This window comes from Xenopus laevis, chromosome 9_10L (assembly GCF_017654675.1).
Source record: "Xenopus laevis strain J_2021 chromosome 9_10L, Xenopus_laevis_v10.1, whole genome shotgun sequence".
NCBI classification, from domain to species: Eukaryota; Metazoa; Chordata; class Amphibia; order Anura; family Pipidae; genus Xenopus; species Xenopus laevis.
This window is the reverse complement of record NC_054387.1, coordinates 129,108,997-129,121,862: the sequence shown is the minus strand read 5'-3', so window position 1 is coordinate 129,121,862 and position 12,866 is coordinate 129,108,997. Positions and strand designations below refer to the sequence as shown.

Sequence of the window (12,866 nt, the reverse complement as noted above, 5' to 3'; positions counted from 1 at the left end):
CAGACAATACAATTACGATATTTCCTGGAAAAAAACCTTTCCAAGAAAGATTGTTCGTTTCAATACACACGTCTAGAGCTAATTCAGCACTAACAATGGCCGATCAAAATTTTCCTACGAGCCAACCAATATCCAGTCTTCTGCCAATAAAAGCTCACACCGAATATCGTAGCGAAATGTGTCTATGGCCACCTTAAGTACAATTAGGGATGCACCGAATCCACTATTTTGGATTTGGCCAAACCCCTGAATCCTTCACGAAGGATTCGGCCGAATACCAAACCGAATCCTAATTTGCATATGCAACTTAGGGGTGGGAAGGGGAAAACATTTTTTACTTCCTTATTTTGTGACAAAAAGTCACGTGATTTCCCTCCCTGCCCCTAATTTGCATATGCAAATTCAGTTCGGCCGGGCAGAAGGATTCGGCTGAATCCGAATCCTGCTGAAAAAAGCTGAATCCCGAACCGAATCCTGGATTCGGTGCATCCCTAAGTACAATATACAAGTACAATAGAAGTTGAACTTCTATTGTAATTGGACATCATACTGAGCCTTGGAGTCTTCCCCCTTTTCTGTACTTTAAGAGATATTTTGCTGGAAGGATGGGCAAACTTCCATGTGGTTGTAGTGTTCCCACACCCGTTCCATCAATGGTGATCTTGTGGGAATCTCTCTCCTTTAAAAAGGGGGAGGATTAAGCGTGTGGAACCAATGCTTTGGCCTTGGCAATCTCTCTACTTATTAGGGATGTACCAAATCCAGGATGAGGTTCAGGATTCAGCCTTTTTCAACAGGATTTGGACTCGGCAGAATTCAGTTACCTGGACGAACTGAATCCAAAAAAATCACTTGACTTTCCGTCATACAAACAAGGAAGTAAACCCTCTTTTCCCCCTAATTTACATATGCAAAGTAGAGTTCGGATTTGGATCAATATTAATCCAAATATTTCACAAAGGATTTGGGATTTGGTCGAATCCTAAAATAGTGGATTTGGTGCATCCCTACTAATTATAAATGCTGTTGGTGGAGGATGATTAAGCCTTGTTATTGTGACCAATGTCCTGGTAAGAACACACTTATCAAGAATCAAGAAATGCAATCGTACAGGGGGGGTGCCTGCCTATGGAAAATATGACTGGAGGTAAATGGTTAGAGCCACACGGGATCACTGATAGCGCCGGATTCGCTGGGTGGGCGCCCCTAGGCCGTGCGCTCCACGCGGTCCTAGCGCCCGCCCGCACTACCACACGCTGGCGCAAAAGCCCTGGAGCACTGGGGAGCACAGAGCGGCTGGGCGGCATGTCGCCCCCAAAAATGTGCCGCCCTAGGCTGGGGCCTATGTGGCCTAGCCACAAATCCGGGCCTGATCACTGATCACTCCCCTCTCATTTGTCATATGTGGTGTTTGGTATTGTGTTTATCTCAAATAAAATGAATAGATACTAAGGTGGCCCCATTCTGTAAGATTTATAGGCACATTGGAAGGCTCCCATGATATGGGATGGCTCAGAGAAAAGAGATTCATGCAAGTGAGACATCAGGGTTATTGTTTTTACTTTCTCTATTAGTTTAATAACTAATTCATAAATCACACTCACAGCACGTGCCTTTATGAATACACACAATTACACAAGATTTAGGAGGTTGCAATGTATCATTTGCAGATGAAACGTGAGACTATTGTGCCATGTGCCAGTGCACTTGCTTCCTAAATAAACCCTGAAAGTCTGGTGGCTTTTTTCCAGAGGCATCATATTTCCCACACATCCGCCTTTGATTCCCAGGGCCAAAAATCTTAAGACTTTGAATTGAAGTTTGTGCCGATATTCAAGAAAACCAAAGCAGATTACTGAAAGTTCAGCTATTTTCAAGATACATATAAAAAACAAAAAAGTCATCGGGAGGTGTAGTTTTGAATTTTTCAAGGTATTTTATTTTTTTGAGATTTTTAAACCGTCACATTTTTACTGACTCACTATAAAAGCATGGAATATGATTTTCATTTAAACTTTTCCTGGTCAAATATATTTGTTAAATACGTTACTGATTAAAATAAAATTAGCGAAAATGTTTTAATCACCCTCCTTGTGTTTCCGCTGCACAATGACTTCATTATGAAGTTCTTTTAATTCTGTCCTAATGTCCCTTTGTATCCCAAGAGATGATAAATTCTTCTTTGTAAATCAACTAAAGTCTCCATAAAGTCTCCATACCCGATCCAACACAAAAAGTATTCGGCAAATTCCAAAGAGAACCCAACCCCTAATTTGCATATGCAAATTAGCAAAACCAGGGAAAATAATCAGCAAAGATTATGATCACATGCAGGATTTATATGAAAAGGTAACAAGATCATAGGGGTTTGGCTTCTGCAAGAAAAAAACGCCCAAACCAAATCCAGGATTCAGTGCCTCCCTAATAGGGTTACGGTTCTGATTTACTCTGAGCAAATATGTGTAATGTACCGTATAGTCCTTGCAAGGTGTGGAAAATGACATTCGTTAGAGGCGGTGGTGCATATTGAACAATTTGTTGTAAACTGTTACTAAAGAAGAGACTGAAAAAGACTAGTGATGGATGAATTTGCGCAGTTTCGCCGAAAAATTAGCGAAATTTGCGGAACGGCGAAAAATTTGCGAAATGTTTTTTTGACGCCGGTGTCCATTTTTTATGCCGGCGGCCGTTTTTTTGGCATCCAAAAAACAGACGCCGGCTTCCAATTTTTTATTGATGCCGGCTAATTTTCACCAGCCAATTGTCGGGGCCGTTTCACGAATTTATTCGCCAGCAGCGAATCGTGCTAATTCACCGCGAATTTGCGCCTGGTGAATAAATTCGCCCATCACTAAAAAAGACTGTAGAAGAGACTTTAAGATACATGTACTTAATAAAACATATGTGTAATACAGGATAATATGACACTTTGGGGATCATGTAATAAAAGGCACTAAGTTTGCCCAGGAGTAGAATTTACCTATTTAAAAACATCTTATTGTTTACTATGGGATACTGCTTCTGGGTATTATAATGTCCATTTTACCAGCAGATGAACTGTTTATGTTTCCTGAACATATAATAAGAGTCATTTATGACCTCCAAGGCAGTGTGCAAATGGTGCAAAAACAGACAATGTCCTTGCATTTTGCACTTTCTCTATTTCAGAATTGCTGAGTTCCATTTTGGAACACAAAGGCCTGCAACTAACTACCCCCTTCAATAGAGCGCTGTCTCTTTTCACAGCCCTCTATTCAAGAGGTTTTCAGGGAGATATGTAGGGACCCTTCCTCCCACGTCCTACCGGTCCCCCATACTTTCCACTACCAGTAGTGATAGGCGAATTTATTTGCCCGGCGCGAATTCGCACGATTCGCCGCCAGCGAATAAATTCGCAAAACGTCCGCAAAAATTTGCGGCAAAATTTCGCCGGCGTCAAAATTTTTTTTTCAAAAAAAAAACGGCTGCCGGCGTCAAAAACGATACGCCTGCGCCGTTTCGCGAATTTTTTGCCGTTTTGCAAAATTCACAAATTTTTCGGCGAAGCGAAACGGCGCAAATTCGCCCATCACTAACTACCACTCTTTCGACCCAACATCTACTTTGTGTGTTGTGTCATTCAGACATGGAATTTAGGGAGCAGCAGATCATGCAGGGGGCAACAGGGCTCTGTCCTTACCTTCTGCAGGCAGTGCAGCACCCGCTGATTATACATTGGGCACCTCAACCCAAATTTTTTACCAGGTGCCAAGTTCACAACATGTGTAAATGAAACGGATCCGCACACACACCGATTAGTGCAGTCGGGGATTATCCTCTTTTATTCAGCCACCAAACATCAACGTTTCGGGGGGGAAACACGTTGATGTTTGGTGGCTGAAAAAAAGGGGATAATCCCCGACTGCACTAATCGGTGTGTGTGCGGATCCGTTTCTTTTACACATTGGTTGCTAAGGGACCCGGCTGGGTCAACGGAAGGAACGCACCACCAGCTTGCAGGATTGGTGAACTACAGGTGTGCGGTAGGAGAATTACATTGTAATCAAGTTCACAACATGTCCATTCCCTTGGGATAAAATTCTACCTAAATGAGCTCTAGGGGTCCTGCTCTGGCACTTCTGACAATGAGAAGCGTAAATGACCTAAATATCTCTGCCTGTAGCTCTGTACCTACCTACCTACCTACCTCTGCTCTATGATATAACCCAGTGACTTTTAAGAATACCTACTGTATAGAAACATTTTTTCCTAAGTAGAAGAACATCAGAGCAGCCTCTTTCTTTCTCCTGACAACTTCCTTGACTACTTGGTGGTCAGACAGGTCAGAAAATGACCAGCAGGTGGCGCTGTTGTAACAAACGTCATTCACTTTAATAGGGCATGTATCCTTTCATATCTTGGAATCTAAAATAAATAAATAATGAATGAATGTACATTGAAAAAGTGCTTAGAATAGCCCCCCTCATTCATTTTATATTCACTTATTTTTAAGATTTACTTATCCTTTATTCATCCACGTATGATGCTGAAAACTATAGTCCTTTGGTACATTTTCTCTTTATATAATCAGTGTTCCTGGCAGTGCTGTTTGAATTACAGATAGGACTCCCTTTAGCTCAGGCTGCTGGCAAAAAGAATGAAAGGAAAAGGGCAGAAACTCTACTTCAACAAGAAGGTTTTTGTGCTACTCGACATGGTTATTTGATATAAAAGAGTCATTTCCAGGGTCATTTTTCAGGGATAATCAAGTATTTCCCCAGGTGCAGGTGTAAAAGGCACTGGAAAAAGTTTTAGCACAAATATCACAAAAGCTACAATGAGGAACAGGTTTGTCAAAGTGGGAGTGTTAATGTTTTCTGTACTCAAACCTGTGAGTAAATAGAACAACCAGCAGTAATATGATACACCTTTAGATGGACAGAAAGATTTTACAGATTTTTCCTTGTTAGAAGGTAGAACAAGCTCGCTGCTTTCACTTTTACTTTGCTCCGTAATTTACAATTCACAGAAGAGCGAAGATGGAAGGATATCAGAGAACAGTGGATTATGTGAGGGACCATATCCAGCACTTCAGCCTTGATAACTGTGCTCTTGGGAGCCAGGGCTATAACCGAGTTCTCCTACAGCTGTTTGGGTTTATGGGTCATGGCAAGTCCTCCCTCATCAACTCCTGCAAGTATGTATTAGATGATGGAGAATATTACATTCATGCAAATGCATTGGCTTCCCATACTAGTGTCACTTTCAACAGAACAGCCTACCCACTCACTGACACCATCACTATTGTGGATAACAGGGGGTGCTCTACATTCAACGCGTATGAGACTGGGGAAATTTATGCACAGCTGGGTAAGTGGCGTTAGATGGAAACTTTTTGATAGGACCTCAAAGTGGTTCCATTGCTCTGTTACAAACCAAAGAAAAATAATTTCCAATCATCTGTAAATACTGAATAACATGTTTATAATCCTTTCAGTGGCAGATGAGCTTTGCATTCCATGGGGCAAATTTACTTACCTCCGAAATTGCGCCAGCGCCGGCTTCGCTGACTTCGCAACACTTCGCCAGGCGTAGATTCGGCAGGACACTGCTAATTCACGAAAATCCGAAGTTGCGTCCGGGGTACCGAACGCTTGCGAAGCAGTTCGAAGTTACGCTACCGATGCCTAATTTGCATACGGCGTGAAGTTAAAGTACAAGGGACGTTAATGTGCAGTAATTACATTACACTACACAAGGCCAGGGAACCTTAATAAAATAAAATTGTTATATTGCCCTACACATGAGCCCAGTGTATAGTTTATGTGCCATATGTTAGGAAATGTAGGGGGAAGGAGGATACCCCAAAAATAATTTACGATCTTTTTCAGCCTATCACCCTGTAAAAAGTAAAAGACGTCAGCGTTTTTTGGGACTTAGAAACACTATACTACACGCAATAGAAACACTACTCTATTGTACTTCGCCTGGTCTGAGGTGGCAAAGTAAACTCTGGCGCAAGAGTTAGCGTTCAGTAAAATCTGCATCTTAGCGAATTAGCGTAGTTACATCCCTTTGCCAGAGTGCAACTTCGCCTGGCGTTAATGAGCGAAGTACCGCTAGAGTCTAACTCCTTCGCTAGCAAATTTACGCCACGGACCCTTAGTAAACCGGCAAAGTGGCAAAGTGACGTCACGCTGGTGAATTCTCCCACTTCCCATTTCGAACTTTAGTGAATTTGCCCCTATGTGTGTTAACTGGCAGCCCTCATATTGTGCTCATTTTCTGGGGGACATTTTTAGATTACCTTGTAAAATACTGTAATTAGAGATGGACGAATAAATTCTGCAATAATGGAATTTCCGCATTTCGCTGCCCGCGAATGTTTTCACAAAACTGCATAGAAAATTTGCCGGTGAAAAATCTGCTGCGACAAAAATTGACTCCCGTCAAAATTATTTATTGACTTTAAAGAATGCCCGGGGGATTGAGCCAGGAATTGGAAACGACAGGGCCATGACAGGGCTAGAAATTAGAGAACCGGAAGAGGAGATTAAGGATTATAGGAGTTGTAGTTACCGGGTTACTATGGGGTGGGTGGAGACAGGTGGAGTTAAAAGAGGAAAGAAGTGAAGGGAGCATGCTCTTTGACCTTGAACAGCCCCGCCCTCCCTCCCCAGAATAAAGGGGTAGTTGGGTAAGAGGGGAGTGGGAGTGTTTACATAATGTCGCTGTGGAAGGGACTCCCCTAAGGAGGGAGCCGGTGAGAGTGGGAGTGTAGGGTTTAACAGGGATTAGGCCTGGGGCCAAAGTGATGGAAAGGGCCCAGTGGAAGGGGCATGCGTTACGGAGGAAAGCCGCGCCTAGGAAGGACAGCAGACAGGCCCCTCACTATTGGGTAAAAACTGTCGCTCGCGTCAAAATTATATTGACGCACGGCAAAATGATTCCGACGCCCATTGACTTCAATGTGTTTTGCGCTTTTTTTCACGGGACAGATTCGCCCATCATTAACTGTAACCCAACTATCTGTAAAACCACAGAGTTTATAGTCTTGCAACCCAATGTAATTTAATATATAGAGAGTAGAGGATAGTGAAGGCAGTAGAGTTAAATGTCATGATATCATTTTATTTAATTCGTTTTACACACAGTTTTATTCAAATCATTTTTGACTTGCTCTCCCATCAAAACTAAAACTTAGGAGAGCCCCCATTCGTTAGCTTCTTCCTGGGATCACAAGATCTAACTCTCTGGGGCAAATTTACTAAAGGGCGAAGTGACTAAAGCGGACGCAAAATTCGCCAGCATGAAGTCATTTCGGTACTTTGCTGATTTACAAATGGTCGCTGACGTAACTTCGCTAGCGAAGGAGATAGACTCTAGCAGTACTACACTACATAATGCCTGGCGAATTTGTGCTCTGGTGAATGGACGTTACTCCGCAAATTCACTAAGATGCGGATTTTACTGAACGTTATCTCTTGCGCTAGACTTGTCTTCGACACCTCAGACCAGACGAAGTGCAATAGAGTAGATAGGACTTCCTAAAAAATTTTTGAACATTTTTCTAAGTCCCAAAAAACGCTGGCATCTTTTCCTTTTTCAGGGTGATAGACTGCAAAAGATCGTAATTTTTTTAGCTTGACCCCTACATTTGCTAACATATGGAACATTAACTATACACTGGGCTCATGTGTAGGGCAATATACACGTAACAACTTTATTTTATTTTATGAAGGTTTCTCAGGCTTGTGTAGTGTAATTTATTTGCTGCAACATATACATCTATTGTACTTTATCTTCCCGCCGTATGCAAATTAGGCAACGCTAGCGCAACTTTACTTCGATTGGTGCAGTAACGCTAGTGCAACTTCGCTAGTGTTCTTCGCCTTGGACGCAACTTCGGATTTTAGTGAATTAGTGTTGTCCTCCTGGCGAATCTACGCCTGGTGAAGTGTTGCGCTGTGAAGTGTTGAGCTGGCTAATTTTCTGGGGTTAGTTAATTTGCCCCTCTGTGTACTAGAGGAAGCCAGTAGCTATCACAACTATTTAGTAAGAAAAAGGAAATAATGCATTTGGCATACTGTACATGTCAAGGCTGTTATTGTGCTGAAAGCTGGAAATAGGCAACAGAAGGCAAATAATGAAAAAAAACTATAAAAAACATAAATAATGGAGACTATTTGAAAAGTTGCTTAGAATTGGCCATTCTATAAAATACGAAAAATGTACTTAAAGGTGAACCACCCCTTTAATTACTCATAATGTGCAGCAGTAAGTCGTTCTCTTTGTGTAGGTAACTTTATTCCACTGAACCAGAGAGTTGAATGGACAAATAACTATGAAGACATGATATACAAATTGGAGGACTCAGAAATGGATCCTAATTTCACAGACATCACTATTCCAGTGTTTGTTTACAGGTAAACTATTGTGCCTTGGTTATTCTCTTCTATATCTCATAATACTGCCTTAGTTTTGTCTCTTCTGTCTTATCTTGCAGGTTAGAAATTCTTCTTCCAATGCTTGATATACATGTGCTGTTAATAATTATAGGTACTAATGATAAAAGATCAAGGAAATATTGCATACCCCCAGATTGTGATTTTATCACATTTCTTCAACAGAATTGTCTTGCCTAAATAATGCTAAAAAAAACCTAACCCTGCAAAATAAGCAAAATTCCTTCCCTTGAGCTCAGTCTTAATTTGACTTAATCAGCAATTCTTTAGTATGGTTTGAGAAATCATTCCATAGAATCCTTTGAGAATGTAAAGTGACTCAAGTAAAAAAAAAAATGTCTCAGAAAAACTGCTACATGTGATACATTAGCATTCAGTGAAAAAATGCAAAAAACCTCCAAAATGGTGAACATAATAGAGGTAATTTACGACTGAAAGTGCAGTGAGCCAAGTGCAATTTTGAGCACAATCACCGTGTTTGCTCGCCATGGGGAGTTGAGCCTAATACAGTTATGGCAGATGTGTCAGAATTAAAACAACTGCCCTTTCACTTTAATTACACTGTTTCCCAAGACCGGTTGAAGTCATTTCCAGTGTTAAGCGTGAGAGTGACTTGTCAATTTTTTAGCGCATTGCGCCTATTGAAGGTGTCCTGGAGCTGCCACCTACTCATGTACTTCCCATGTGATGTCACTGTATGTACCAGCAACTGAGTATGGTTGAGGTGGTGCAACTACAGACAAATTGGGACTTTGCTCTGCATTAAAAAAAAAGGCTCCAGCTCATACAAGTCCATTGTATTTGTTTTTGCAGCGTTAAAAAGGGCCTCGCTGAAGGGGAGAAGAAAGATACTAAAGAATTCATTGATAACTGCCGGAAAATGACAGGTGGGTCATTGTCGAAACTGACATAGAGTAAGAGGTGCACGAGGCGGATATTAATAATTAGTCTATTTATATTAATTAGTCACAATAAATTACACCAGACCAGAGGTCACCAACATTTATTACCCGTGAGCATATAAAAAGTTCTCAGAGGTGCCAAATAAGGACTGTGGTTGGTTATTGGTAGCCCCTATGTGGACTGGCAGGCTCTTTTTGCAGGACACATGGGTTTTTTTTGAAAAGCTTGCCTTAAAGACTGGAATTCAAAAATAAAGACCTGCCAACTGGGAGCAACATCTAAGGGGTTGGTGAGCATCATGTTGCTTGCGAGCCACTGGTTGGGAGATCACTGAATTACATTTTCACTTGTCCAGACCTAAAGGCCACATAAGGGTGCACATTGAAAAATAATAGGGTAGGAAGGAACACAATATTTAGCTCACTGAAGGCATTAAGGTCTTCCTAGACCAACAGCAATGGGAGCAGATACCAACTCTTTGTTAAAAAAATATCCCTTTAGGAACAATTTCTCATAAAACATTAATGGGATGGCAATGTTGATCCAGACGTAAGGAGAAGCAAAAGGTCTAAGGTGAAATACTGCAGTGGAAACAGCTCAGAAGTGAATGGAGGAGTTAGACAAGAATGTATGGAGACCCAAAAGAAAAGATGTAGTCAGATGCAGAAGACTGAAGGTCCTTGATAATCACAACAAAGAGTTTGTAATTCATTATTTACATAATGAGCCAAGATAAGGATTTCAGAAATGGAGGAGTCTGTTCTTTTGTAGGTGAGAGGAGGATTCTAACAGCATAATTAATAATTGAAAAACAGTTAATAGCCAGTTACAGTAGTCTAGGTGGGATAGAATGTTGGCATGGACACATGTAGATTGTCATAGAAAGGAACTAAGCTTGGCAATATTTTGTAGGGAAAAGCGGCTGTTGTGTAAAATTCATTTGAGGAGGAGATTGAAGAGTTAAAGATTCCCTAAACATATTGCTGGGTTGACAGGGTTAATGAGTGTGTCATCAGTAGTAACAGTAAAGTGGGGTGTAGCACTAGGGTAAGTTGGAAATATAATTAGTTTCGTTTTTATGAGATTCAGTTTAGGATGACATTGAATTATTCGGGAGGAGATAGTTAGGAGGCAGTTAGAAATCTCAGTCTCAGAAATGGATGAAGTAGTTGATAAATATATTTGGATAGAAATGATAATTAAAGTCAAATTAGTAGATGAGATCTCCCAAAGTTTTGGTAACCTTGAGCTTCAATGCTTTGGATAGATCAGTGTTTCTCAACATTTTTTCATCCATTCTTCATGCCTTTTATCACTCAAAAATTACCAGATATGTACATTTACATCATGAAGGAGGCGGGCCTCACACTTTGTGGATGATCTGTTTCACTCAGAAAAATTAAAACAGTTTATCAGTCAGAAACTCAGCTCCCACCAGCCTCTGGGTCTGATTTCTTCATTGTTACACCTGACATTGTGTACATATTTGTGAAAATTACAGATATTTCCTCATTGAGTCAGATTCCTTTATGTGTGGGATGTGCAGTTTTTCCTGTTCAGCCAGTTACAGTAAGTGAATCCTACGACAATGCCCTTTCAATGACATATCAGTATTTCCTAGAAAGAATGTTTAAAGAGAGGCATAACAAGAGGTGCCTGGTGCTCGGTCACTTATATCTGGGGCCTTGCTTCCCTGTGAATCTCACTATCTGCAGCTCTATCCTTATTAGTGGGCATATGGTAATTACAGGGCTCCATTGCAGCCTACACCCACCACTGCTCCCTTGTGCATCTGGATTACTTATTTAGGCTTTTTAATCCTTTGCATAGACAATGTCATTGTCAACTTTGTTGTGTTCTAACAGGATTTTATCCAATTGTGGTTCTGACCCACAAAACCTCTGGAGACTTCATTCAGGCTGAGAAGGAGTTCCTGCTGATGGGAGTAGAGAAGGTGATTAAGATAGAAAACTACACAAAAGAGGATCATGGCAGAACACAAGGGCGACACAAGGAGATCCTACATTTTCTCTACAGCGTTCTGGAAGATGTCAACTTCCAGATGAAATACAAGAAGATCCCAAAAAGAGAAAGGGTTGAGCGGAAGAAATTTCTGCTTAAATTTCTACATCAGAGAGAGGTGAACCAAAAACTGGAGCAAATGCGACGGAACGCAAAAATTCAACAACTGCCCACCCTTTAATAGCCTCACTTTAAGAGCATTTCCAGACCAGAAACCAAGCAAAGACATCATGACTATAGAAGACTCCTGTTTTCTACTATATGTGGTTCAGACATCTCCCAGTAGTAGTCACCTGCCACTAGACATTCTGACCTCATTACAATGTGATGGGCACTAACTACATTTCTCAAGTCCAATCATCCCACAAGGGCTCTTAGCTGCCTGATATCAGCCAAATGATTATTATATATTTATGATTGTGAAGGATTGGGTCACTAAACCTAATCAGTTTTGGGTCTGCACATGTAAAACCAAAACCCTGTGTAGAGCAGGCAACTTCTGCTATAAGATTGCTGTGTGTAAATCTTGAATTTCTGATCTTACTTTAAGTAATTACTTCAATAAAGGACTATGAATTTAATTATATTCCTTTCTGTTGTCTATACAGGTTCATTCTACATTATTTCGGTTATATTCAGGTTATAGATGCCAATAAGGTGCAAAAGAAAGTCTGAAGTAGAAAGGTCATTGCGTTTGATGAGTACATTTATCATGCATCAGCTAAATTTTTATATCCTATCACAGAACAAAGATCTAGGGGCACATTTACTTAGCTCGAGTGATGGAATAGAATAAAAAATACTTCAAATTTAGAATGTTTTTTTTGGCTACTTCGACCATCGCATTGGCTACTTCGACCATCGACTACGACTACGAATCAAATGATTCAAACTAAAAATCGTTGGACTATTCGACCATTCAATAGTCAAAGTATTGTCTCTTTAAAAAATACTTTGCCCTCCTAATTCACCACCATAAACCTACCGAGCATCAATGTTAGCCTATGGGGAAGGTCCCCATAGGCTTTCCAGCAAATTTCTGATCGAAGGAATTTCGTTCGATCGATGGATTAAAATCCTTTGAATCATTCGATTCGAAGATTTAATTGTTCGATCGAACGATTATTCCTTCGATTGTTCGATCGAACGAATAGCGTTAAATCCTTCGATATTCAAAGTCGATTCACAAAGGGTCGAATATCGAGGGTTAATTAATCGATATTCTACTGGGAATAAAAATCCTTCGACTTTGAATATCGAAGTCGAAGGATTTTAGCGCAAATAGTGCGATCGAACGATCGAAGGATTATTCCTTCGATCGAACGATAAAATTCTTCGAATCGAACGATTCGAAGGATTTTAATCCAACGATCGAAAGAATATCCTTCGACCAAAAACACTTAGGAAAGCCTATGGGGACCTTCCCCATAGGCTAACATTGAGTTTGGTAGCTTTTAGATGGCGAACTAGGGGGTCGAAGTTTTTTCTTAAAGAGTA

At 40.7% G+C, this 12,866-nt stretch overlaps 1 protein-coding gene across 1 annotated transcript; it reads left to right on the top strand.

Annotated features, from left to right (window-relative positions):
* The first annotated feature begins 5,018 nt into the window (after window positions 1-5,018).
* Window positions 5,019-11,955, top strand: LOC108702078. Its single transcript, XM_018237075.2, has 4 exons — window positions 5,019-5,349; window positions 8,279-8,405; window positions 9,258-9,331; window positions 11,213-11,955. Exons 1-4 carry the CDS (start codon window positions 5,019-5,021, stop codon window positions 11,548-11,550), a joined length of 870 nt encoding a protein of 289 aa, XP_018092564.1. The 3' UTR covers window positions 11,551-11,955.
* Window positions 11,956-12,866: the final 911 nt, after the last annotated feature.